The 27,795-nt window shown below is 46.8% G+C and overlaps 6 protein-coding genes across 8 annotated transcripts in view; 2 read left to right on the plus strand and 4 right to left on the minus strand.

The window, feature by feature from the left end:
* Window positions 1-16,445, plus strand: part of LOC6610737 (neurobeachin-like protein 1) — a 34,129-nt gene extending 17,684 nt beyond the window's left edge. For all 3 annotated transcript variants that reach the window (XM_032719420.1, XM_032719421.1, XM_032719422.1), the window contains 10 exons: window positions 9,063-9,206; window positions 9,270-9,657; window positions 9,713-9,881; window positions 9,942-10,066; window positions 10,124-10,431; window positions 10,488-10,768; window positions 10,831-11,182; window positions 11,235-11,812; window positions 14,631-14,808; window positions 14,873-16,445. In XM_032719420.1, coding sequence (XP_032575311.1) covers window positions 9,063-9,206; window positions 9,270-9,657; window positions 9,713-9,881; window positions 9,942-10,066; window positions 10,124-10,431; window positions 10,488-10,768; window positions 10,831-11,182; window positions 11,235-11,812; window positions 14,631-14,808; window positions 14,873-15,038 — 2,689 coding nt within the window. In that variant the 3' untranslated portion in view covers window positions 15,039-16,445. The remainder of the gene's footprint in view (window positions 1-9,062; window positions 9,207-9,269; window positions 9,658-9,712; window positions 9,882-9,941; window positions 10,067-10,123; window positions 10,432-10,487; window positions 10,769-10,830; window positions 11,183-11,234; window positions 11,813-14,630; window positions 14,809-14,872) is intronic.
* On the minus strand, window positions 249-1,723 carry LOC6610740 (larval cuticle protein A2B). Its single transcript, XM_002035270.2, has 2 exons — window positions 1,459-1,723; window positions 249-1,096 (listed from the first exon to the last, which is right to left on the minus strand). The coding sequence occupies exons 1-2, from the start codon at window positions 1,657-1,659 to the stop codon at window positions 710-712; spliced, it is 588 nt and encodes a 195-aa protein (XP_002035306.1). The 5' UTR covers window positions 1,660-1,723; the 3' UTR covers window positions 249-709.
* On the minus strand, window positions 3,420-4,075 carry LOC6610741 (cuticle protein 21). Its single transcript, XM_002035271.2, has 2 exons — window positions 4,002-4,075; window positions 3,420-3,880 (listed from the first exon to the last, which is right to left on the minus strand). The coding sequence occupies exons 1-2, from the start codon at window positions 4,014-4,016 to the stop codon at window positions 3,533-3,535; spliced, it is 363 nt and encodes a 120-aa protein (XP_002035307.2). The 5' UTR covers window positions 4,017-4,075; the 3' UTR covers window positions 3,420-3,532.
* On the minus strand, window positions 4,518-5,483 carry LOC6610742 (larval cuticle protein A2B). The gene is made up of 2 exons (XM_002035272.2): window positions 5,405-5,483; window positions 4,518-5,342 (listed from the first exon to the last, which is right to left on the minus strand). The coding sequence occupies exons 1-2, from the start codon at window positions 5,414-5,416 to the stop codon at window positions 4,788-4,790; spliced, it is 567 nt and encodes a 188-aa protein (XP_002035308.1). The 5' UTR covers window positions 5,417-5,483; the 3' UTR covers window positions 4,518-4,787.
* Window positions 7,853-8,912, plus strand: LOC6610743 (larval cuticle protein A3A). The gene is made up of 2 exons (XM_002035273.2): window positions 7,853-7,925; window positions 8,001-8,912. Exons 1-2 carry the CDS (start codon window positions 7,911-7,913, stop codon window positions 8,760-8,762), a joined length of 777 nt encoding a protein of 258 aa, XP_002035309.1. The 5' UTR covers window positions 7,853-7,910; the 3' UTR covers window positions 8,763-8,912.
* A 44-nt stretch (window positions 16,446-16,489) lies between the features above and the next one.
* On the minus strand, window positions 16,490-19,441 carry LOC6610746 (neural/ectodermal development factor IMP-L2). The gene is made up of 3 exons (XM_032719425.1): window positions 19,040-19,441; window positions 17,369-18,148; window positions 16,490-17,294 (listed from the first exon to the last, which is right to left on the minus strand). The coding sequence occupies exons 2-3, from the start codon at window positions 18,143-18,145 to the stop codon at window positions 17,280-17,282; spliced, it is 792 nt and encodes a 263-aa protein (XP_032575316.1). The 5' UTR covers window positions 18,146-18,148; window positions 19,040-19,441; the 3' UTR covers window positions 16,490-17,279.
* Window positions 19,442-27,795: the final 8,354 nt, after the last annotated feature.

The following is a 27,795-nucleotide window of genomic DNA, read 5'->3' on the forward strand; positions in this document are numbered from 1 at the left end:
AGGAGGCTGCACCGATCACACCCTTTGGACCTCTCTGGGATTAGACACGCAAATTAAATTAAATTATACACATACATTATTATATACTTCATACATACAATATCGACAGTTATTGTATAGTTTCGCAACAATTTATGTAATCAATTAATTCTCTACCGTTAAGTTTAGTCATCAAATTTAATGATTGTCCGCGAAGGACAGTTTTAAATTAATATATCCAAAAAAAAAAAAAAAAAAAAACGTTTCCATTTCCATTTGCATAGCTTCGGTTCGTTTATTGCAATCTCGTTTCTCATTCTGCGAGTTCTACTCGAGTGCACAGGCTCGGATTAAATAAGAATTGAAACGGGGATTGTGAGTTGGGGATTATAGAGTATTTATCGCGGTCAAACAGCCTTAAGATTAAGAAGACAAGAAACATAAATGAAAGGTCTCGAGAATGTGTGAGTGTAGATGAGGGAACATGGGATCCGATGGGAACCCAAGGACTGGGCAATCGGAATCCGCTGTCCGTGAATTCGTATGTACATATTTCGATAAATCGCTTTCATTTCCACTAATACTACAACTACTATCGACTATGATCGGCCCATGAGCTCCGGCTAACTGGAGCCCAGGTGGCAGGAGAAGTTGGTCGCGATGTGTCCATTATTCGGGTGCGGCAAGAGGTCGGCATTATTCGAGGGGTGTATAGATCCATCCATCTGACTTAGTGGTAGCCCAGGGGCGAGAGGGCGGGCAGAGCGGGCAGGGCCAGCTTGGGCAGAGCAGGTCCATAGGCGGGAGCCAGGGCCGGTCCGTATCCGTGGGCCAGAGCCGGGTAAGCGGGCGCCAGAGCCGGGCCATAGGCAGGCACCTTGGCCACCAGAGGAGCGGCATGGAGCAGCGGAGCCGGGGCCAGAACCTTGGCCACCGGAGCCACAGCCTTCACCACGGCGCCCTCGCGGCGCACCACTGCGTTGAATCCGTGCACGGGATCGGCGGTGTACTCCACAATGCGGCGGGTTCCGTCGGCCTCAATCAGGGAATAGGCGCCCTGCACCACATCTCCGCTGCGGGTCTCCTGCTGGCTCTTCACGTCACCAGTGGAGCCATCCTGGTGGGCAGAAAGAAGATGTTGGATTAGCACAGAATAGGAATAAGTTCTTAATATTTAAAGGCATGCCTTAAATATAATCCGTACTATCATATATCCTAAGGATTGCAAGAAATCTAGGAATATTTTGTATAAAATAAGGATAATCCTAGAAGGCACCTAGTGTTGCCAACATCCAACTTGCTCAACCAAGTGATCGGATTTAATAGTTCTTAGCTTCCATAAACACTTCATAAAAATGTCTGGCAAAATCAAAATTTGCATACCAGTTGCTTAATAAAGCAATAAAATTCGAATGCAGATTTCTGAATTGGCATTGCTTTTTATGAGGTGACTAATAACTTCTAACGAAGCTGACTCACATGAACATCGTAGCTGAAAGTGTACTGGGGATTGGGATCGTAGGGCTCCGGACCCGCCACCTTGGCCACCAGAGGAGCAGCCACCTTGGCCAGCGCCGGGTACGACGGATAGGCGGGCAGTGCCAGTCCGGGACCAGGGACCACCACGGCGGAGGACACCGCCACCAGGGCGCTCAGGACGAGAATCAGTTTCTGTGCCATTCTGGACGGATTGCTTGGCGTTTGCGATGGAGTAGTGGAGAACTGGAGGTCTACTGCTGCTCGACTGACAAATGAACTCGATCTGTGGTTCTGTGGCCGCACGACAATTGCTTTTTATAGGCCTCCCATAGACGCGAGCCCAAAAATCCGCCACAGCCTCCGCCGCCGCCTGCCACCAGATATTTATGCAAAAAGCGCAGCAAGACACACAAAATAATAATAAACAACTAAAAAGTGCGCATGCGTGTGGAGTCTGTAGCGGCCTGTGCCTATGCGAAATGCTCGCATCGATCGCGACAAATATAAAATAATTCATTTTTCGCTGCCCATGGCAATCAGAAGGGGCCGTCCGGAGGTGGAGGAGCTGCCGGTCGAGCTGAAGGCGCTGGAGGGTGCTCGGCGGTTCACGCATGTCTGGGAGTCTGGGAGGACTGTGCCGGACCAAGCTGGCAAACTGGTCCCACGCCGGCGGAATCGCCGTCGTTGTTGTGTCGTGACAAAAAAGTTCAATTCGAAAGCGAATTATTTGGGCCTCAGCCGGGTGGCCGGACGGATCAGGTGTGTGGTGGCCGCATGAGCACCAGTGCCTCCCATGTCTCCATGTCCCATGTCTCGACTTTATGGCCACCAGATTGGGGCGACGCTGCACACGCACCCAGCAGTCGATTGTTGAAAGGTGTGTTTGGGGCACAGCCTTCGAAACTGGCTGGCTGCTCTAAGCCGCGCCCACCCAAAAAATCTACGCCAGACGCATTCAATGCACTCAGAAAAAACGAAAATGTTCTAAGCGAAATGAATAATAAAACGATGTGATATTAAAATCTGTACGAAAAAAGTACTTGGATATCAATTGAAAAATATTCTTTTTAATCACATAGATTTTCGAATGTTATGCACTATTTTTCTGAGTGTATAGATTTTGTTCTGTTTCGCCGCTCTGTTGCCATTGGGACAATTTTGGCCATTATCACTAATTTTCAACGCGTACCGTCGCTTGTTAGGCGTTGCTGTCGCTGCTGCAGTTGCAGTTGCAGTCGGCGCCGGCAGCAACATCTATGGACATGCTCGGGTTGGGGTTTGCGTAATCCAAAAATTGCATCTCGTGCCGATTTTTTACTTTCAATTAAGCTATTGAATAATTTGAGTGCGTGTTGGGCCAGCGAGTGAATGTATTCATTTGGAGTGGAAGAGTTCTTTGGGCGTGGGACAGCTGCAGGGGAGATAACCATCTAAGATTGCGGTCTTATGTAAGTGGAATGGGTCAGCTTTCTTTTAGGGGAATTGGGCTTTTCCTGGTTACATTTTGTTACATTTAAAATTACAAAACAATTTTTACATGGCATGGAGTCACGAAAATGTTCACCAAGTAATTAGTTCCATTAAGCACATAACCATTTCCATTTCTTGACACCCGAAATTATGATGTAATTGAAATAGTTATAACACAGCTAAGTTTCAAGTTCAAAACAACGATATTTGCATCTTAATGACACGCAAATTTTGATCTTGAAAAAATGTCCAATCAAAATCTTGTCATTTTGCACTGCTTTTAAGTGTGTTTTTAATTTAGTTCATTATCATTAACTAGGCAAGTATGCAATATGGGCCTTGAGCTTGTCTGATCAACTGACTAATTAATAAAATGTAAACTCGTTTCGGAATTTAGTAGAGCCTACGACTTTTGATTAATTTTAGTTATTCCACGGCTTGAGAAGCAAATACTTACGAATTTTCCTTAAATATTATTAAATGATTTCATGTATGAGTTTGGCTTATTGAGTTTATTGTTTAATGATTACTGACTTTACAACGGACTAAGGAGCAGACAATAAGTTATGTAAAAGCTAGGAAAAAGCTCTGGGAGATTGCGGAGTTAGCCCAAGAGTGGAGCAGCCACTGGAGCCACCAATGGGCGAGCAGCCACCGGAACTGGTCCTCGCTGCACCACCGCATTGAAACCGTTGATGGGATCGGCGGTGTAGAAGACGGTGCGCAGCGAACCATCGGCATCCACCACCGAGTAGGAGCCCTTGACCACATCTCCATCCCGCACCTCCTGCTGGCTCTTGCTGTCCCCGGTGAGTGCATCCTGCACATTATAGGCGAAGGCGTACTGCGGATGCGGATCCACCTCCGTGTTGAGAGGCACTCCCACGGGAACAGCAGCTGGGAGAAGGGCGCACTCGATGGCGGCGATCAAAGCGCAGCAGATAAGGGTGATCTGGGGGTTAAGCAATGTGCATTGATTGCGATTTATGGTCAAGATACACACTTGTAAGATCCTTCGATCCAAGAGATGGTCAGTTCGTTCACATTCCTTGACCAGGATTTACCCAACTCACCTTGAACAGGGCCATGACTAGATTTGCTGGTGAATAGTGGTTTTCCAATGGTGCTTTGTGCTTGACAATGCTGTCGGAACTGTCTTTGGTTGCCATTGTATCGGGGTTATAAAGGGCCTCCACATTTCCGCGATAACATGCGTCGTGTGGCAACCGCTGCCAAAAACGATTCCATTTGCTGACGTAATGGCCCGTTTTTGTGCCTGGTCCACCTGCAAAACGTTTCCCCCATGGACGTGCCAGCCAATGGCCCAACTTGCACAATTCTCCCCTCCATTGAAGCCCCACCAATATGAATTGTGATAACCGTAAATATAGTTGGCACTACGTGATCGGAATCTAAGATTGGGAGCTTTAACTCCAAGCTCGGGACCTACCCCAATTTTTAACTGGGTTAAGCAGGGGAATGTGGAGCATTCCTAGAAACATTCCAACTTTTCGCATATCAGTTCCAACCAATCAGTTCCATCGAACAACTAACAACAACTCAATCAATCTTTTTTTTGTACCGAAACTTTTATTCAGTAAATGCAGTTACTAATTCACTAAGTGGCCGATAGCCGTTCCCCAGATCCCCAGAACGGTATCCCTAAACGTAGTCTATGATGGCGATCCTTCGATCGGAGATTGGGAATGTGGGTCAACAGCGGGGTGGCAACAGCACGCACGTCCTTGTGTTTCGGGTTTTGACTGACAGAAAAGTGGGTAAATGCATTAGAACTATTTAACAACGGTCCTACAACTAGGCCATGGAGTTTGTCATCGCTTGGTCCACCGGTTCATCGCCTAGTGGTATCCACCCAGACTCAGGCCAGGCGCCGAGGCGTATCCAATCTTGGTGATGGCGGGAACGGCGGCGACGGCAAGAGCTGGCTTGGCAATGGCCACTGCGGCCACGCCCTTCTTCTCCACGACGGCATTGAATCCGTTGACCTTGTCGGCGGTGTATGTGACCTTGCGGATGGTGCCATCGGGTTCGGCCAGGGAGTAGCTGCCGTGGACGACTCCGTTGACCAGGGTCTCCTCCTGCTGCTTGGAGTCGCCAGTGTGATGATCGGTTACTCCGTACGAGAAGCTGTACTGCGGATTGGGATCGTAGGGCTCGGCAACAGCCACCTTGGCCACGGCGACGGGGGCAGCCAGGACCTTGGGAGCATAGGAGATGGCAGGAGCGGCATACGAGATGGCGGGAGCAGCCAGGAGCTTGGGAGCAGCATAGGAAATGGCAGGAGCAGCTAACAACTTGGGAGCCGCATAGGTGAGTCCAGGTGCCGACAGTCCATAGGGATCAATGGGAATGGCCACCACAGCGGACAGGATCAGTGCCAAAACGAACAGAGTCTGGCGAGGAATTCCACGATCAGTAGAGCCAACTAATAGCTGCACTCCTTTGGCCAACTCACCTGGGCAATCATGGCGAAGGATGTGAGAATGAGGGAGCTCTGGTTTGGATGTGTCTGCACTGCGAGAACTCAGCTCAAATGTGAGATGCATTTTCCGCGTGGTCTTCAGTTTTATATTCGAAACTGGCGGCAGCTGCCAGCGGAAAAAAAACTGGACAATCTAATGGGCAGAGTGACAATTGCGTCTCATTTGGTGGCTGCCCGATCTCGATCTCGATCTTGCACCCCAGACCTCATCGCTGATGGCGGATTTCGTGTTTCTGGTGCGGATTTCATCATTGGTGCTGGCTTTTCTCAATGGAATAACACCACTCACCGAAGTCCATTTGAGTCCGTTCAAGAGCGCCGCTCCAAGATACCCAGCTACCCAGCTAGCCAGCTACCACCAACACCAGACTCGTTTTCCGCTGACTCGCTGACCGATCTGGTTTCATTTTTTCGCCGTTTTTCGGCACATTCTCAGGTTCTCCAGCCAAAATTTGTCTGATGTAATAAGTGCCTCATATTGTGGCAGTTTCAGTTGCAGTTGCCACAAGAACAGTGACAGTGTTTTTTGGTTATCTTAGTTACCCTTTCAAGAAAATCCTTTAATATAATTAAATGTCTAATGGAAATATGTACTTACTCTTAATTTTTCGATAATATATGAAACCAAATTTACAATTGGATATGTAAACCACTCAATGAATGAGTAATTTATATGCCTCCTGTTTAGTTATGCCAATTATTACTCACACGCCATGTTGTCCAAACGCAAGCAAATTTCGTTTGGTTTACGTGACGTGCGGGTAATCTTCATGGTAACATTCATGTCTAAAGTGCCCACCCAAAGTGCAGGGTATCAAAACAAGATCAATCGTTCGCTGCCACTCGTTTAATTAGAAAACGAAAATGGCAAGTTTCGACGGCATGGTGGAGGGAATGGGCGGGACGCAGGAGCAATTACGCACTGGCACACGCATTAACCCCTCGCCGATCCGATTTCCACCTGACCAACTGGACCAGCGCCCACATTGCTGAGCCGGTCACTTAGCCACCGTAATTGCCTCGATCGGGCCAAAAGGCTTTTAGCCGGCATTTGGAAGCTCGAACCGCGGCGACCTTGCTCACAATTGGCAGCTAAGTGGCTGTGGTTAGTATTTCATCCACTTTTAATTAATTCTCATCTCAGAGCAGAGTCAAGCGATTGGGCAAGGAACTGCATAAATGGCAGTGGAGCATTCCACTCGCTTTGGCCAATTTGGACGACTGTATATCCATGCTGGTTTCCGGTGGCAACAATCTACGCCGACAACCGTTAGTCAGCTCCCCCAACCCGACGAGTGATCCCGCCATCTGGTGCCAACTTTTGGGGCTCTCTCTTCGTTTCTCCGGGTCTCTCAGCGTCTCTCCGAGGTGAATCCGCAGCCAACGAGTCGCAAGGTCGTTGTTTGCATTTTGGAAAAGAGTCACGAACTCGAAACCAGCCACCAGTTACAGCACGAAATCGATGGGGAATCTTTAATCAACCAATGAGTTAGTCAAATTCCAAAAGACTGGAGATTCTTGTTGTTACTGGAAATATTTGTTGGGAAAACATGTTAAATTTAAGATAAGATTTATCTTTTTCACTAAAGTCGTTTAAGGGAGGCACTTAAAATCTCCAGGAACTAAACATAAACCTAATGCAAGACCATTTATTGAATAATATCAATATAATTGATATACTATAATAGTATAGTATGTAGTATATAAGTCTAATCGATATTACTGGGCCACATTGACCCAGTTTCACCTTGTTAAGTGAAACCGAACCCCTTGTGAAAAACCTTATTATGTATAAGTGGTAGCTCATTAGCATAAGTAATTGATACCCAATAAGGTCTATAAGAAACTTTCCAATTTATTGGACACAACCAATCCAAGTAGTACATCAACTGCAGGATCATTACAAACTCAAGATACTTTTTTATCTCAAAGATACGTATATTAATATTAAATTTTTGAGGTTTGAACTCTTGTCAACTCGACTTCATTATAGTATGTTAATTATAAGTTTGACGCTTTTGGTGTAAAGGAAAATTAAAAGCACTGCCATTGGATGGAACCTGCATGACAATTACCGAAAACTACTGCTCCGAAATATAATCAAATCGCATTCACTTTCGATCCGAACAAGGCAAAAACAGTGGCAAATAAAAATGAAAACTTGGTGTAGCCAACGCAAGACGACTGAAAATTGGAGTACGTGCTGCGAATTTGGATCAAAGCCCGAGACGCAGACGCAGCCAAATGCTGTGTAGGAAGAGGCCCCAAAAAGCGGCGATGGTGATGATGCGGGGGGCAAGGAGCTCGGACAATGGGCAACCACACGCAATTGGTACGCAGTTCCCTCCACGGAGCACCGCATGCAAATTTCGCGAACGCATCTGGGTATAAAAGTCGTGGTTTTTTTGTCCAAGGTATGTCAGTTCATTTTCGATAACCGACGGTGACAATCGCACTAAACCCCCACCCAAGCCTTACAATGAATCCTCTGACGGTAAGTGATGGTGACGGCTTCGGTGAACCCGCCAGGTCAGGAGACTAAACTGGACTCCATGGATCTTCCTCACAGGTTGTTGCAGTCCTCTCCTCGATGGCCCTCTCGGCTCAGGCTGGTTTGGTTGGCGCTCCTCTGGCCGCCGCTCCTCTGGGTGCTCCTCTGGCCTACTCCGCCCCTCTGGGAGCTGCTCCATACTTCGCCCCGGCTGCGTACTCCGCCCCTCTGGGCTACGCGGCTCCTTTGGGATACAACGCCCCTCTGGTGGCGGGACCTGCCCCCCTGGTGTCCAAGACCTACGCTGCCGCTCCTTTCGCCGCTCCCTTCGCCGCTCCAGTTGCGCCAGTTGCTGCTCGCCTGGCTGCCCCAGTCGCCGCTCCTCTCGCTGCCCCAGTTGCCCCAGTCGCCGCTCCTCTCGCTGCCCCAATTGCTCCAGTTGCCGCTCCCCTGGCTGCTCCAGTTGCTGCTCCTCTGGCTGCTCCTGTTGCTGCTCCCATCGCCACCGAGATCGTGGATGCCCACCCACAGTACAAGTTTGCCTACGATGTCCAGGATACGCTGACCGGTGACTCCAAGACCCAGGAGGAGACTCGTGATGGTGATGTCGTCCGAGGATCCTACTCTCTGATCGAGCCCGATGGTTCCCGTCGCATTGTCAGCTACTACGCCGACTCCATCAACGGATTCAACGCAGTAGTGCAGAAGGATGTGCCCGTGGCTGTTGCTCCAGTGGCTCCAGTTCTGGCCAAGACCGTGGCTGCTCCAGTGGCTCCAGTTGTGGCTGCTGCCCCCGCCCCAGTCTTCGCCAAGACCCTGGCCGCTCCCATCGTCGCCTAAGGAGAAGGAGGAGAATTAGGAGTCGTAAAGGAAGGATTGACCGCAGTTCGACAAAGGACTTTCATCTGTACATATTCGATTAATCATTGTCGAGCTATTAAATAACTTTCATCGCAAAAACCCAAAATTAAAGAAATTCTGAAAACAAAATATTGTATTTTTTGTTAAAACCCATCCTGGATTACGAGAGTGATATCATAGATGTTTAAAACAATTTTATAAGAATTTTAGCTTTAATATTAATAGGTATCATTCTTTATTTTTATTAGGATTAGATTTAAAACTTGATGTTCTTTTTAGGGAAGTGGCTGAAGAGTTCTGGAAGCTTTCGCCACATGAAAACGTGGCGCGGATGCGTCTAAAATTGGAGCCCCAGCTATATCCAAACAAACACGAGAATGCCGCCAATCTACGCGACAATGCGACCAGTGCCTACGATACCAAGTAAGCCTAGCCAGTCCTCAGTAATGTCCTTCATATTCTCATTTTCAATGTCCTTATTCTTAGGGAAATCTCTGAATTTGACTCCACCATCAAGAATGCCGTGGTCCGCGATTTCCTGGCGGACGACGAAAGTTCCCAGCTGGAGGAGGAACTGCGTCAACTGATCGACACACAAGCGCAACAAGATGTAGCTCTGGAGAAGCTAGTCATGTCACAGGACTGTGAGCTGATCACCCTGATGACCAAGGTGAAGGGACGCATTGAGGTTAACCAAAGCGTGTTCACCTTTGTGGACTTGAGTCCGCCAACGGAGGATGGTTCCAAATACGATTTCAGGTTCTCCACCAACAAGATACGTGAGGTTCATCTGCGGAAGTACAATCTGCGCAGGAGTGCTCTGGAAATCTTCCTGGTGGATCAGACCAGCTACTTCCTCAACTTTACGACGAAGGTGAGTTTTTTGGTAAACAAAACGGGACGATTACAAATGTTGTTATTTCTTTTAGACTCGAAATAAAGTTTTCACAAAAATTGTGGGTCTGCCGCTTCCAAACATCCTCTACGGCTCCGGAAGATCGCCGGCTGAGCTGCTGAGGGCCTCGGGACTCACACAAAGATGGATCAATCGTGAGATTTCCAACTTTGAATACTTGATGTACCTAAACACAATCGCAGGTAAGCAAATAATTAATTATTACCTTTAGTTTATCAAACTAACTTGTTTCACACTACCAGGCCGATCCTACAATGATCTAAGCCAATACCCCGTCTTCCCCTGGATTCTTGCTGATTACACCAGTGACGTGCTGGATCTAACCGATCCCAAATCATTCCGTGACCTATCCAAACCCATTGGATGCGTAAGTATTACTGACAATAGAAAAAGGTGATCACTTACAAACTCATTTCCACCGCAGATAAACCCTAAAAACGAGGCAGAGGTGCGCGGCAAATATGATTCATTCGAGGACCCCTCTGGTGCCATACCCAAGTTCCACTATGGAACCCACTACTCCAACTCGGCCGGCGTGCTCCACTATTTGCTCCGCGTGGAACCGTTCACCTCGCTGCACATTGAACTGCAGAGCGGTCGTTTCGATGTTGCCGATCGACAATTTCACTCGATACCTCAGACGTGGAAATTGCTGATGGACAATCCCAATGACGTGAAGGAGCTGATCCCCGAGTTCTTTTACTTCCCAGAGTTCCTCAAGAACATGAATAAGTAATGCATGTACTTATTCCTTTGACTCCGTTAGCCTAATATTATTTTGTGTGCAGATTTGACTTGGGCCACTTACAAATAACCAAAGAAAAGGTGGACGATGTCATATTGCCTGCTTGGGCCACCACGCCGGAGGAGTTCATAGCCATACACCGACGGGCTTTGGAATCGGAGTATGTTAGCCAGCATCTGCACCACTGGATTGACCTGATCTTTGGGTATAAGCAGAAGGGACCCAAGGCAGCGGAGGCTCTAAACGTTTTCTACTATTGCTCCTATGAAGGCGCTGTGGATTTGGACAAGATCACCAACCCTGTAGAACGGGAGGCTGTTGAAGGTGGCTTAAACTAAGACTTTTATGCTATTTTTATTTACAGTGACATCCTGTCATTTATGTAGGAATGATTAATAACTTTGGCCAAGTGCCATCCCAACTGCTGCGGGAGCCACATCCACGACGCCTTACCCAGGATGAGACAGCTCTCAAGCTGGTACGTGCTGAACTCCGAAGGCCGGATCTCACTCAGTTCCTGGACAAGGTGGTGCAGTACTACTGCGAGCTGTCCACGCCCAAGGATCCCATTGTGTACCTGAGTCCACCGCGAAGTCCTCCGCGATCGTTCCTGCAGCTAAGCCCCGATGTTCTAGTCAGCATTTCGAAGTCCACCATATTGGGGAGCAATTCGTGGCTATCGTTTGATAAGGATCAGGGATTCCTGCTGGAAATCGATGCCACAACGGCTAATCTAAAGTATGTTTAAATATTTAACAAATGGGTGTTATTAATGTACATATGTTTAAAGGAACCGCAAGCGGATCTTTGGACCCTTCCACTCGTCACAGCAACCGCATTCACAGCTATTTGCGGTGAGCACGGATGGCAAGCTGCTCTATGCCGGTGGAATTTGGGATAACTCCTTAAGGGTGTACAATCTGAACAAGGGCAAGGCGGTGGCCTCGGTGACCCGCCACCTGGACATCATCACCTGCATAGCACTGGACAATTGTGGCTCGTACCTGGTCACCGGCTCCCGTGATTGCACCTGTATTGTGTGGAGCATCCAAACCAATCAGCAGGGCGGTGGATCCACTAACAACATTCCAGTTCATGCGCTGACGGGTCAGTCGCACCTTCAGGCCATCACCCAGCTGAATACCCAGAATAGCTATTCACCCAAGCCCTTGACGGTGCTCTATGGTCACGACGATGCCATTTCCAGTGTAGCCATCTACACGGAACTGGATCTGGTGGTCTCTGGATCCCTGGATGGAACTGTCAACGTCTACACACTTCAGGAGGGTCAATTTGTTAGAACACTGAAGCCCATTGGATGCACTGAGTCCTGTGTACAAATCTCATTTGTAACCCTTTCCTATCATGGTAAGTTGATCAATTTATTGTTTACTTTGGGTATTCTTATTTGGGTATTCTTATTCCTTCTTGAGGGTGATTTAAATCATACAGTTTGAGAGTCATTACTGAATTTGCTTAAAAGTATGCACCACAATTGTGGCATTGTAGTTTCATATACTTGTTTTGAAATCCATAGTAGCATTTAGGCTTGAGATACTTGAGATACTACCAAACTTTGCCTAAATCCAAAGTGCAAATCTTTCGTATATTTTTTCACGAAGTAGTCTAGTACTGATTAAATTCCTTAACACATACATACATACAGAGCTAATTCTGCGAAAAAATGTAATCAATTTGAACTATTTGATCCGTCTGAACTAAACTCAATTGACTCAGTTAAGAATTATTGATAAGAAAGTTAACATGGGCCAGCTATTGATTGATAAACCCAATGAAAATGGAGCTTGATCGGTTGACTCATAAGACGGGTGCCTTTCTATGGCCACATTCGACCACCTGGAACCCATAATCTCAGTCAATCGGCCCTCTTTCCTGTTCACTCATGGTGCCCCTAATCTTCCGATGAGACGGTGGATACCTCACGTGCTACTGCGTAGCACTCCCATTATGTTTGAAGAGGCAATCAAACAATTTAATCAGCCCTCCTATCGCCAATTGCCACATAAGTGCGACGACGAGAATCACGTGATTGTGTGGCCATGTGCCTCGTCTCGTCTCGCTCCTCCCACCTCCGACGGACTATATCATAATGATGTTGGAAATCGTCCGACTTTGTCCCATGCACTGCTCGCTATATCTTATCGCGCGTTGCAGCTAGGGCGACGGGGCATTAATCCAAATAGAAGCGTGCCTAACCCGGCGAGATCGTAAAGTATACGAACCCCAGCAAGGTTAAGACTCTGTCGGTTTGTTGGCAAGCTGAAAATGTATGCCTCGGAATTCCCCATCGTTCCTCATAGCAACACTGTCTCAAGGTGTTATTACTATATAATAAAAATCAGGGTTTTTCTGATTTTGCACAAAAAAACGATTATCACCGATATTACGTGCCCGATAAGGAAATATCATAATTGCGCACTTATACCGACCTAAATCAATATGCTTTCGATTATATTGCAACAATAACTCATTGGGCATAATTAACATACTCATGATTATTGCTCTATAATGGCGATGATTTTGTGAAAAGATTTCACAAATCACATTTCGTTTAGCACGAGTTTTAAGAGGTTGATTTTAATCATAAGGCTAAATGTTTCCGTTAAGGGAAAGATTTTAAATTCTAATAAGTTTCCATATATGCTGAATCCATCCTTTTTGGGTTAATATAATATGGGATTACCTTAAAACGTGTGTTTAAAACGAGCAAAACACGTTTTTAAATATCGAAGTGAGCGTGTAATGCCATTACTCGCAACTCGATTCAACGTTCTGAAAGTTAATATAATTTCGCTGCCTGCACTTAACTTTCATTTTTGTTTGTTATACAATATTGGTCTTGTGATAATGCGAATCAATACTCGAAAGCCTCGAATTCCGTTTGCTTTGCATTCTGACTACGGAATACGTCAATCGATGGCGCCAGCTTGCATATCGAGTTCTTTAAATATGCAGCCATATAGATTCGCTAAGCCACTCGATTTTCGGGCAATCAGCTTGGACTCTTGGAAATTGATATACCACTGGCATGCCGAGACCCCCATTCCCTGCCCTTCGATTTTCTTGCCTCCAGTAAGCCGAGTATATAGTCGGCCATAATGCATATAATGTAGCCACTTGCAGCCGTCCGTCCGCTTATCGACTGAATTAATACACACTTCTGATTATAAATTCGCAACATCCGGCTGCGATCGATTCAGAAATATGGAAATCGAATCGAAAAACGTCAGTCGCGGTTCATTTTCCAGGGCAATGATGGGCACTTAATTGCGTTCTTGTCGGGCCCCAATCAATTACATAGCCGCTAACGAAGACCCGATCCCATCCATTGATTGACTATCAGTCCGCAACGAACCCACCCATACATACGCATCCATATGCCCGATCCGTAAGACACTCGGTTCTCTGGCATTAACCCAACGTCGTTAATGGAATCAAATCGGAGGGGCGAACGAATCGCGCGTCACACAGTCACACGACCAGCCAGTCCAACCCCCCAGCACCATGTGCTCCTCCGATCCCCCTCGGGCCACCCATGTGCCCCAGAGATTCATTCATTTTTGAATTCTTAAGACGCAGCAGAAAATTTATGAACTAGTTGTAGTAAATTTCGACGGAAAGATCAAGATATACGCATATGCTTATATACAGATATCGCTGTGAGAGTTTGGGATTTTTTTGTTGAATGAACTACTCGTACAAGATTGGCCTAAACCAACTGGGCACGGTTTATACTAGTTATATCTGTGCGCGTGGCTTTAGTCACTTTAGGAAGTTCATTCAGATCCAATCTAGGCTATTTAGTGGCTCTTCCTTCTGAACGCGTTTCGCTGGGTGGCATTGGCATACAGATACATTTACAGATACAGAGATACAAGTGCCGCCACATAACACGGATACTTGTGTAGATAAGAGCAACTACGCATTGCTCGGACTTGGATGTAGTATGTCGCCATGTGATAATGTCTTTATGCGATGTCAGGTTATCAGCAGACCAGAGTGGGCCGGACCTCGTCTAATAGCATAATGGCGTTTCCACTGCGTAGATTGACGCCACTACGCCCTGCCCCACATTCTGGCATCTGAGCTGATATGATCAAAGAATGCTTCACATGATTGAACCACAATTCTGATTGCTCTTCTCTTCTGTGTCCTTTATGTACAGGTCACATTGCATTCAGTGCTCTGGATGACACCTCGCACTCGGTGCACGTGTACAGCATCAACGGCTGCAGTCTGGGCTCCAAATACGTTTCTGGCAGGGTGACGGGATTGGCCAGTGCCTCCGACTACCTGGTGGTGGCCGACGATGCCGGCGACATCACCATGAGCAGACTACATGGGTAAGAATTGACAGAATTGTAATATAGCACATATGCTACTGACTAGTTTTACCTTCTTTTCCAGCTTGAAGCCCGTTTTCGACATTCCGCTGCACGTGCCCATCCAGACGGTGGTGGTCACTCCGGGCAACACCCACATTCTGGCGCCGCTGCGAGATGGGCGCCTGGCGGTGATCGCCGTGCAACTGCCCTCCGGCGGCAGCAAGAAGCATTCCGTGCTAAACGTTTAGGTACAGCAGGAGCTGGAATGAACATGGCTGACCTACTGAATTCCCGAATTTTACCCTCTGCGTAGCATAAGTTGTAGTCGTTCTAGTTTCCTTCGTTCTGCTTTTAGCACACCCTAGTTTTATTTATTGTGTCTTGTGTCATTTGTCATGATTTATTTACTGTCTGCTTCCCCTGCTACGTGACGTGCCAAAAGCAAAGCGCCTTTGACCAACTCATAATTCCCAGAAAGTTGACAAATGTATCTAGAGGTATTCAGCAAGTCGATCGATTGCATTCACGGAATTTTCATGCCAACTAAGCATTATTTCCCCATCACATGTGCGTGTGCACCTGTCTGGGTCGGCGATCCTCCATCCTGGGCGGCAGAGATGATGGATGGCACACTCCCCTTCTTCGCTTGATGAAAATCTGAATGAATAATCAATCATTCCATTCGTGGCGTTGCGGAGAGATAGCTCGGCAAATGGGACGCAGGAGGAGATTGGAGACGGAAAACTGGTTGTCGACGCACTTGGCAACTACCACTACTTCTCTCTGACTCACGAGCGACTTTCAAATTGGCCGAAATACAAAGAAAAAGAATGGAGACCGAAAAAAGCGCCCGGCAACAGCGGCAAGGCGCTTAAAAAACGGCAACCGTTCGCAGAGATCGACGGCATCCAGCTGCTCGGTTGATGAAGAGAAACACTTTCGTTGCGCCCCTTTTCGCCTGCAGATACAACCAAAAATAGAGCCCAGAGATCTTTGTCCCATTGAGTACGCACACTCGGATCGCATGGTATTGCTACCCAATCATTAACAGAGCATTTCCAATTGAAGTATTATCACCGCACGACCACAGTCCGTCCACACAGATCCGAGATCCGCATAGGCAGACAATACCCAATACTTGGTGCGCCAGAGCAAGAGATTCTATCTATTTCCATACCACCCAGTATCAGCACCAGCACCAGCACCATTCCGATCACGAAACTTCTGCCTTTGATCTTACGCGCCAGCGATTGTGAAAAAACCCCCCACAGACTCTGAAATCTGAATTTCCAAAGACATGCGACAATATCAAAGGTGACTTGAGAACATACACATACATATATATTTTACGAATCGTAATCGCATATATAGTATAGAACTTTTGCACAACCGGGTCGTGAGATTAGCCCCCGCTTTGGAGCCACTGAACAACCTATCAATATCTACACACCAGCAATATATAGATATACTATCTGTGTACGTAAAGGTCCTCCGGATCGAGATCGTTATTTGTTGTTAAGATCGTATCGCATAATATGGCAAAACTGTTTTACCCGTTCAATGTATGTACGTAACTGTACGAGTTTATGTAGATAATGTGACTATTCGTAGTTTGTAGATCTGTCAATAAAGTGATGAAAAGCACAGTGAATGTACTCGCATCTGCTCGTTTTATTCACCCATTCAGCTCATTGAGTACTTGCGTTTCAATTTTCTTGTATTTATTCAAAAACAATCGCTTGAAGGTTGGATTAAAACTAACACTAAACAATTAGAAAAACATATTTCAGTTCTATTACCTTATAAATTAAAACATAGTCGGGTAGCTTATGAAACTGATTAATTCCGTGAATACTATTCAGTGATTCTGTTTATGGGTGGCGATGCTGGATGAATTTGGTCGAAAAATAAATTAGTTGTAGAAATGATGGGTGCACATAAATACGAATTGGGTGATTGACTGATTGATTGATTGGTTGATTGACTGTGGCTTGTGCCACCAGTCACAAGTGCTTGGGCTGCGGTGCCCTTAAGTAAACGGCCAATTAGTTTAAATACGTTAACTAGAGCTGCCTGAATCGCTAGGAACAATCATTGCTACTTACAAAGAACCAAAGACGCGTGATTACAAGCCGATAACTAAAGCTATAATTGAAGAAAACCATAAAGTAGGTGCTATAATTCGAATGCTCTACATGTGACTGATATTCGAGGATAATAAGTGGGAAAATTAGTGTCTAAGCCGGCATTAGATATGGTTAATTACCTGGACTACGAGCTAGATTGTGCTTAACCTAAATTGTACATAATTTTAAATCGTATGACCTTTTGATCCATCATATTTTCTTGGTTTTTTTTTTGTGTATTTTTTCTAAGCATATTTCTTTTCTTTTCACGCATCTTCGAAGGCATTTGATCTATCTAACTAACTAGATGAATTTCCGTCGTCAATCCAATAGCCTTTTGTTTCTTATTTGGTGGTAGGATCTTTAGTCTTCCTCATTCTGCAAGGATAAGAAAAGAACAAGGGATTACTTAGGATGAGTTGGTATAGCCAGGTGAGTAGGGGAATACTTACAAGTACGGGATACACGAAGGTATCGGCGGTATCCTTTCCGACGACGTTGCGGGCTATGCACTTGTAGTTGCCCATGTCCTCCCACTTGATATCGGAGATCAGGAGATCGCCGTTGGGCAGCACCCTGTGGCGATGTCCTTGGACGATCTCCTTGTTCTCGTTGTTCAACCAGGTGACCTCGGCGCGGGGACGGGCGTGCACGCGGCAGGGCAGCTGGATGTTGGAGCCCATGAGGTCCAGATGCGTCTTCTCGGTGTAGATGATGCGCGGCTTCTGGGCACCCGGGTAGGTCTTCTCCGGCGTCAGGCGGGAGGAGCGAGGAGGATGCACCACAGTGCTGGCATAGATGGTCTTGGAGCCAGTGCGTCCCACACACGTGTAGGTGCGGGCCTCGCTCAGCACGTGGTCGATGATGTGCGACGATCGGACGTGCACAATGGCACTCGGCGCCTCTTCGGCAACCTGGTTGGAGTCCAAATCATCGAGCTCCGAGCGGGGCAGGTGACCCACCACCCACTGGATGCTGGGCACCTGGGAGCCCATCATCTCGCAAACGATCTCGATGGTGGCTCCATCGGCCTGCTGCAGCTTCGTCGGCGGCGTCTTGGTGAACTTGAGCCAGTCGGCTTCGAAGGCTCGGTTGCGTGGCTTCTCCTCCTCCGCCTCGATGGAGTTATCCACGTCGTTGCTATCGTCTACCAGGTCCACGGCTCTTCCGCGGACAGTGGCGATACTGCCGAACAGCAGCAGCGCTAAGGCGCACACATGTAAATTCATTTTCTGCAATCGATAGAGAGTGGAAATCGGAAGTGAGTTCAAAGTTCAACAGCGGCACTCGTACGACTCTAATATAGGTTAATAAACCCCAGAGCAACGTGATGCGATTAGACAGACCGCTTTTCCAGCCAGTCATGCATCCCCCCACCATCCCACCATTTCACTTCCCCCACTTATCACCGCCTCCATTAATCAGGGGAGGTCTCCGAGTCTCCCGAGTCTCCTAATCTCCCGATAAGAACGCAAGGCCTTTAGCCGGCGGGCTCTAGAACATTACTAGCACTTGCGAAATGCGCCAATGGCTCTCGGAGTCCGGAATTCAGATTCGGAATCCTTTTCCGACCCCTAAGAGATCTTCTCGGTCCAAGCGTGCATACATACATGTATGTATTTCACAATGACACGTCACCAGACAACAAGAATTGACAAAAGAAAATGATATAAGATTCTTGCGTGGGCCGAATCACAGGCAGAAATCGAAAACCGAATGACTCGCCGAGTGTGACGTCAATTTAGATTCGAATACTACAGCCCGATTCGAATTCACACTCACCCACGCTTCTGCCGCAGATCAAGGGCCAATGTGTCCCCATAGTCTAGACTGGACAAACTGCGTGACCGATTAATTATTCAAATAGTTTCGAGGGTATTATGTATGTACATACGCTTGCTTGTATGTATGGATTAGTAGTAGCCCCACAAAAAGTCATTCGCCAATCGCTGGCGAATGTTGCATCAGACGGTCTTTGCCCTTCGACGGTGATTTTTGTATCTTTGGGCATTTCTACGAATTCGAATTTCGAAAAAAAAAAACGAAAAAAAAAACGAAAAACGGAACACGGAACTGCGATCGGCAATCCATCCACCTATCTATTGTTAACGCACATTACTCACCCTTTGATTTGATTTCTTTTTTCTCTTCCGGTAAAAAATGTTTGCAAATTTCTCCCCAACGTTGGACGATGATAGATCAGGTAAAGCAGGAGCAGGTCGGCTTATCGTTATGTTATGAACGAATTTATCAGCTCTATGTTGTGGTGGCTCCTGGTCTGGGCTTTCTGGTTGAAGTTGAGCAGCAGCTGGCTTAGCACTGACATAGGTCCGGCGCTGGATGCCGTCTTGGAGGTCGTGCAGCTCAGTGTTGGCGGAATCTTGGCTGCTTGCCGGTCTGTCTCGGGCGACGAGGATGGATGATCGTATTGGGTGCTGTGCTCGGGAGTGGCGCTTCAGGATCGGGATCAGGTTCAAGTGGTCGGGTGGCGGAAGCGTGTTTATCTCAGGCGGCGTAGCGAATATCTAGCTGACGACTCTGGCACATTCGATCCTCGTGGCGGTATCAGTGCTCCTTGGATGTGGACGTGGACTTGGTCTGGTTCTTCTTGCTGGTTGTCTGGTTGGCGCGGCACTCGTTTGAATACGCACGGTTCATCGACATTACACTCGAGTCAAGGTGTGTTGGTTTTTGGTTTTGGGGGGTTTGCTGCTGCGAATGCGGTTCACGGCGAATTGAAAAGCGAGGATCGCGGATCGGCTTAGTTAACTTCGGATCAGTTGGCTTCGGCGGCTCTCAAAAGTCGTGTTCAACAGCTGGAAACTGTAACAGAACTGAATTGGTCGCCGCAGCGCTGTTCCATTTATATGCGACGCCGGCTCACTCACACACACACAGACACACACACACACACACTCTCACTCACTCGCCGCTCTCTCTCTGCTCGTTCTCAGATCGTAATTCTTTATGCGACCGCCGCACCGGGAAGGTGCGGAACAAAACAGATATAACCGGACGGGGGGTTCGATTATCCGCCTCGGGATCTGTCTTTCCACCGCCTAATTGCGTCCGCAGTCCAGAGTCGGTGTTTTGGAAACTGAGGTGTCTCAATGAATCCCTAGCTGACTAGGCTGACTCTCCAGCCCATATACCATTTCATTTCGATCTACATGCAAGTACAGACATGCAGGGTGTTGAGAACATATAAAAGTGTTTGGAGATCCTATGACTTTCTTTCTCAGTTAAGTAAAATTAATGAGCCCTACATATAAAGGTGCTAAATAAGCTCTAAGCAATCCGGTGCTTCACACTACTTCGTTCATGAATCATTTCAAAGTGCAGAGTATCAGTTTAGCTTACTGAATTAGCACTGTAGTTGTCAAAACCATTAATTAAAACTCCATGGTTCGAATTCATTCGGACGAATTAATTTTGTAATCCATAACCAATCTGCCAATTAATAACCACCCATGGGAATCAGAACTTAAAGCCCGTTGACGGTGCGAGCAGCATTCAAATGTCTGGCCAAGAACAGACCACTTCTTTTTTTTTTGTGGCCCAGTCTCCAGAGTGGTTGCTTAGCTTGGGGATCGGATTGGCGCAGGAGGAGGTGCAGTGGCACTGACATGGTGCAAGGTTCCATTAGCCGAGACCGTGTGTGAGTTCGAGTTCGATTCCGAGCCCAAGTCACTGGCTTGTCCGTCCATCTGTCCAATCTGTCCGTGCGATCGCCTCATTGCAATCAAGTGTGAGTGCCAGTTTGTCTGCGGCGTTCGTTGGCTGAATGAGGAGCGCTGGATGGGGGGAGTGGTAGGCGGATGGGGAGGTACGATACCACAAGGTACACTGAGAGAAAGGATTCGGAACTCAAGCATGGCAATGAAATCATATGGATCTTTTACCATATCTTTGATCTCAGTCTACTTAAATGTTTCACTTCTTTAAGATATTTCTTTTAAGGACATCCAATGGGATTGCCGTTTTTTCCAAGTGCATTGCTGATTGGCTGCTCGTAAATGTAAGTGAACATCGGTGGCCAGGGGTGCGGTGGTCGGAGTGGACGGGGTCCAAACTAGTCTGAGCTGGCGTTGCCGGCCGGGAGCTTGGAGCTCGGAGCTCTGTGCTGGAAACTGGGCCCGCGGGCTGGGGACCGGAGGTGCAGTTAAAATGGCAGACAGACTGGCAGCCACATCGCGTGTTCGCTTTCCGCTGTTGCCGGGCGGCAGCCGCTTGTGGTCAGGAGGAGGAGGAGGGGGTTGGCTGATACTGAGGCACCGCGACAAGTTTCTTTCTTCGCTTTATCGACAAGCCACATCGACAACTAGATTCAATTCTACGAGTAATTTATTTATTGCACGTTACACAAATCGTCCGACCGCAGACGGGTCTCCCACCGCCCCACCGAAACCCCCTCTCCACGCCCATGTGTCAGCCCTCCCCACACCCTCCTCCCAAGCACTTGGCAGCGGCAACGAGCCAGCCACAAAGCGAAATTCAATTGAGAGAAAAATCTTGCAGGTGCTTGAAATTGTGTCTCGTGCCGCCGCCTCCCCTTGGCCCGCCGATCCCCGCGAGCCCCAGATCGGTGCCTCCTCCGCCCCCTGGACATCTCCGAGTGCGCTGCTCCTCCGCCTGCTCCTCATCATCATCAGCCTTGGACGGCACACCTCAAAGCGCTGGCAACGATATCGTAACGCTGACGTAAGGGGCACTGAATTGAAATGGCCTTTTGATGCGACTTGGGGAGCACTTTCTACAATAGGAGGCACTGCCTGCGATCCGATCCGATCCAATCCCCTCACGTAACATTCGCCAGTGACGCGGTCAGGGGTTGCACTTCCTAGATGAGGTGGACACACGGATGCAATTGAGCGGGATCAAACGGGGCAATCAGAAATAAAAATCGGAAACTTTGAGTGTAAATTGAATTTGATAGCCGCAATAAAGGTTGATGAAAGTGTGGCATTATATCATCGATCTAACAAAGTGGAAATTGATCAGAAGTCAAGATTCACAAGAGGAAAAGAACTTGGGAATTATAAGGAAGCGAATGCGTTGACTCATTGGTACTCTTTTAAAGAGCGATCTGATGACTATAAAAGGTTATCGTAGCATACTTTTCTGATTCTTTACCTTCGATAAACCTATAAAATCAATGTTTGGCAGGACTTGTGAATTTTTCTGAGTGTCTTTTAGTGGCCCTCCCAAATGAGATCACCGTGCATTGGATTGGATCGGATCGGAATCGGAACCGTCTCAACTTTGGCTTGGCATACATATTCATGTGGCCATCGACTTGGGCGATCGTCACCGGCCGGCACCAATATCACCGATCTCCGATTATCAACGCCCCTCCGATCTCAGGTGGACGGCCCAGCGGCATTGTCATCGAAGTCTTTCGTGCGAAGCGTAGATTTATAGGTTCCATTTCCTAGAAACGATCGATCGCTGGTTTTCACTCCGCACACAGCCACCTATGTATACCATACCGCCGTGCTGTCCGTATGTGGAGGGAGAAAGAGAGGTCGAGGTCTGGCCCCCCGTCATTCGGTTTTATTTCAGTTATTTCTTTCCATAGAGCTGACTGAAAATCGTACGATTGTTTGCCGAGTTGATGGCACAAATTATTGCATCATGACAATGGACGATCGGAGACTCGTGCATGGGTGCATGGGTAAGCCAAATTGGCCCGCTTCCGCTAATGGGTAATGGGTAATGGGTAAATATCTTCGTGAGCCACCGCACCAAGCGGCACCACTCTACATCTACTCGTGTGTACGTCTACCACATCGCACCACTCGTACGGCCCGCATCGTTTGCACTTTTCTGCTAATTAACGTCGTGCCAGCGATAGCAACACCTCCAGAGCCGCAGAGATACAAAGCAGCAACACACCACCGGAACCAGTCGGTGGAGGGGGTGCACTGAGAGAAACTAATGTACACACACATGTGTGGTCTATATCAGGCTGCATACCAAAAACTAGCCAAATCGGACTATTTTCAAGGATGATATGGGATTAGTATTTTGTAAGTATCTACAAATCTGCTAGATATTTCCCTTTTAAGCTATCTACTATTTAAAAAGGAACTAAAGTCTGATAGCTAACGTTCCTAGACCCAATTTCTTGCAGTGTCGATCGTGAAGGGGTCGGGGAAACGTCCCATTCAAAGTGAGACGCTGGGACGGCGGGACGGACGGATAGAGCAGGAGACGGAGATATGAAACGAGACAGACCGAGGAGAGTTCGGGGAAAAGATAGTGCAACATGCAACTGGCAAGCCAAGACCAGTTGGCCAGATACAGATACAGATACAGATACATATGCACAGCTACGGCTGCGGCTACAGGTACAGATACAGATGCATTCGGTGAATTGCAGGTTGTCGGTGTGACTGTAGCAGCCAGTGGAACTCTGGTGACGACGTGAGAAAATTCATGTTCATGCCACAAATTCTGTGCGTTTTCACAGTGTTTCTTACCGCTCGACCCCCTCTCCAGCCGCCGCCTGCTGTCATTGATAGGGTCGGGTCTTAGCCGCCTAGCAACAGGCCAACAACTCGGCCTCTAGGCCTCTCGACTTTTCGACTCGATCTCCGCCGCCTGTCCGCTGGAGATCGGAACAAAGACAGAACGCCGCAATGAGCTCGTGTCGCCTTGACAGCGCTATATGAAAGGTCAGTTCAGGGAATCGAAAATGGTATCGCAATCGGATAGCACGTCCGACCGAATAACTTCTCGCCCATGAATGGTATTTCGCCAGGTACTTGTTGATAGAGAAACCCTTACAACCTTACAACCTTAACATTCCTTTAGGATATGAAGATCTTCAATCTTTTAATACATATTAGAAAGACATTAAGTAAATTTTTATGATCCATGAGCTACTAACATTTGTAACTAATATACCTTATAAAGATTTTTCCCAATCTCAAGACTGGAAAGTTTCCTGTCTAACTTTAAAATTCCTTTCCTTGTCTACTAGAATATTGTTTGACCCATAGTTAACGTATGGAACCAATGAATTGGAACGTATATTCTTATGATTGAGTTCCAATGATTCATGACATTCGATTCGCCGGTGATTCCTCTGCGGAGGTGGGTAAATCACGGCAGAGTGAATTGGACCGAATTGCCTGACCCGTAAACTTGAACTGTATGGTTCCTGATAAGCGCCCACTCCGCTCGCCGATCTCGCCCGGTTCGGTTCGCCCGGATTCTCTATATAGTTGTTCTACAGTACAACGAGATCGAGATCTCGACGCACACTCACGCACACTTGCCCCATGTGTGCAATGTAATGTTGGGTGTACAACGTACAATGTGCCGAGCATAGCGAACAAATGGAATGGAAAATTTTTGAAACCGCATATCAAGTTTCTTCTCTTTACGTGAAATGTGGAAAATTTTACGACAAATCCGAATGAAATGTAATTATCGCTAATTGCTCGATGGCTGGGGGTAGTTAATGGCTGCTGTGGGACTCTCGCAACTGAAAACTGAAAACTAAAAGCTGAAAACTGAAATCTCAAAATTCAAAACTGGCGGCTTATCAGCGAAGGTGACGGAATCGGACTTCCTAGTCGCATATTCATGGCTAAGAAATCAGCATTCGGCAATTGTACAAGTAGTAAGTATCAATTAAGGCGCTATTAGTGCGCTGTAATGCGACGCTCTGGAATTCCTCGAACGCCGCCTCACATTTGGGTGCCTCTTTTTGGGTCTCCGGTTACCAGACCTCTTCTGTTTGTTGTGCAACAAAAGTGAAGTGAAGTGAAGTAAAACAAAATCGAAGAGAGGGCTGTGAGTGTGACTCCGGGCTCTCGCCCAATTTGCGTTCCGATTGCATCAGCCATTTAAGCCGATCCGTAGCCACCCCGCCCCTAAGCCGCTACCCCGCACCCCGCTCCCCACACCATTCGTATCCGTACCGCTTCACAACCACCGATGTCTTGGTGCGCTCTTCACTGCAGCGCAAAGGTAAGCCGGGTTCTAGAGCATAACCCTGAGACCAACATGAGGGAGGGAGAGGGACAGAGGCGGACGGAGACGGAGGCAGACCCCCGATGAGTCATTTTCATTCGCTGTGTCGGTAAATGAATACACTCGCACCTCAAATGGGTTGGGTCACACCAAAGAGCATCGAACTGGCGGCGAATTAGCATTGCCTACATGTCGAAATTCTGCATAGTGCGGTGCTATATGAGCCAGAAATTGCTCAAAAAACAAATAAACTATGCGAAAGTATCTATTCATATATTTTCAGAAAATATATATTAGAAAGAAGCCTGGCAAGCTATTTTATTGAATGTGTCTTCTTACACAGAAAGATACAATGAACTACAATGACTACGTTTCCGATATTAGAGTTTTGAGTATTAGAACGTGCCTTATGTGCCCAATCATCGGACCCTCCGCGTTCCTCCCTCCAACTTTTGCGCCCCCCATAGACAGTTCTTATCATCGCTATATTTCGTTCTAATTGTAATCATTCCATTATAATGAATTGGCTAAAGAAAACAATAACAGATGGCACAAAAAAGAGGTTAACTTTGGTGAACCGAAGGCGTGATACCCTCGCAGCATATTTTGAGCTGCTTTAAAAATATAACTAGGATAAAGTATCTGCTGTTCTATCACTCCAAAGGTAGTTCCTTGAACTAGTCTAGACCATTTCTAAATAGCTCTTACAAGTATTGATAAGCAGGTGTTTAGTATTGCTCAGCGATTATAAATAGATCTTTTAGTAACACCTGCATTTTTGGGGTGTAAGTAAGCGTATTAGCGGGAAACACCTGCAAATTTAAAATTGTATGACAAATATTTGATATTTAAGTTAGCAGAAGAAGAATAGCCAAAAGAAACCAATAGAAGATCGAGAGATTTAAGCAAAAGACCTTATAGACTGGCAGCATCCCCCCTTTTTTTTGCATAGGGTAGTCTGATGACGTCTGATGACGTGTGGGGCGATGTTATTTTCAACTGGAGCGTTGTTATCGTCGCCACCATCAACGCGCCAAGTTCAATAGAGCTTGAAAAACAATTATGAAAGCAAAAACATGTATGTAGAAAAGGGGGCTCGTTGCCCACACACACACACGCATGCACACACATATATATGTGCAAGGGCATGGCACAGAGAGGGGCGTGGCAGAGTTTGGGGTATATCAACGAGGACGGGGCCGCCAATTAAAGATTCCTCCTAATTGTATTTTGAATGTGCGTAAGTGTGTGTGCGCAATTGATATTCCAGCGATTCATTAGTGTGCAGCATAATTGAGTGCCCCACTGTGTGGGTGCGTGTGTATGTGTGAGTGGATAAACACACAGCATCAGTTGGGGGCTCGTCTCTCTGTCTCTCGCTCTCACTCACACACACACACGCTCACTCTCACCCATACTTACACACAGATGGGGAGCAGCGACGTTGGCAGAGAAAGAGCCAAATGCGCTCTCTCTTATCGATCGCATGCTAATTGGAATATTGCGAATAAAATTGAGATTGTGACGCATTTGAACTCGCGACTCTCCGCCCTGAACCCTCCCCCTCTCACCTTCCCACCGCACAACTTCCTTCGACACCCCCTCTCCCCCCCTCCCGCTGCAAACTAATTTCATTGCGAAAAAGTCGAAGGCAACGATTTTTTTGCTTAGTCTTTTTTATTCGCATTTAATAAAATTGCAATTTATTACAAAAGCGATCTGATTATTAATTGCTTGTGAATTGATTTCGATTCAGAATCGAACGATAGTGGTTCCTAGGGGCTGTTGCGAGGGGGATGGGGGGCGGAGGTGGGGCAAGTGCCTGCGTGACCAGCGCAACGTCAGGCTAAAAAAAAAGTGAATAAGCATGTAACCAATTCTGGTTGGGAGCCGGCTTTAAAAAGTGCATGTGGATGTGGAGATGGAGATGTTCGGCGGATCACGTAGCCAGCACTCCACTTGGAAAACTTAAAACCTAAAACTAAAAACCAATCGCGGAGGTCTCAAGCTGACGCGACACTAAATGCATAGCCGCTTTTTTCTAAGCCAAGAAACTGACTCAGCGGCCGGCGAAATGCAGATCGGATTAACCCATGGCCATCGAGGGTTATGCATTTGTGCACTTCTAACTGTAAAAATCTTCAAGGTATCAGCAAAGCTCCAATATCTGGAACAAAAGCTTCATTTGCAACCTATCTTGAAGATCTTACAAAGAAGGTAAACAAACGTCTGTCCAAAAGTTCTGGCAAAAACTGATAGAATGAATGTACTGTCTTCCAGAAGTACATTAAGTGATCTAGTCACACATATTCGAGAATGCACTAGTTAATTAACTGTAAAGATGACTTACTTAAATGTGCTTTATAAGAAATCCCTTTTAAGCAACCAAACAAGAGGGTTAAATTTGACACTTTTCTAAAAGCTGATATGAATTTCGATCAAACTGTACAAGTTCGCACAGTTCTCAATAACAAATTCCGGTTGTCAAAACAGAAATCAGGCAACGGATATTCATAATATTTAGCTTAAGTTTTGTTTGACAATTCGCATTCTTCCCACGCTCGGCTCGCCGCTGAGGACTTTGTTTACTCTAAGTATCCGCCAGTTTTTCGGCGTATAAAAGCACATTGCTGACCAAATAATGCACTTATCGTTATTGCCGGGAATTCGGGAAGCAAAACAACAACAGATGCGATATATCAGAGCAAACTACAGACCAACTGGCCACTTCCCCAGAAAAACTAAGATCACACAGTGCCTGGTGGTAGGTATTTCACTAGTCTGTTGCCTAGGACGATAACAAATCATTTTTGTTGCACAATTAAAAATCACGAGTGTGCTAAATTAAAGATGAAATGTTTCAATTAAATCGTTTGCGAATTGACCCTTCGTACCC

Source organism: Drosophila sechellia, chromosome 3L, assembly GCF_004382195.2.
Source record: "Drosophila sechellia strain sech25 chromosome 3L, ASM438219v1, whole genome shotgun sequence".
In the NCBI taxonomy this organism is placed as follows: Eukaryota; Metazoa; Arthropoda; class Insecta; order Diptera; family Drosophilidae; genus Drosophila; species Drosophila sechellia.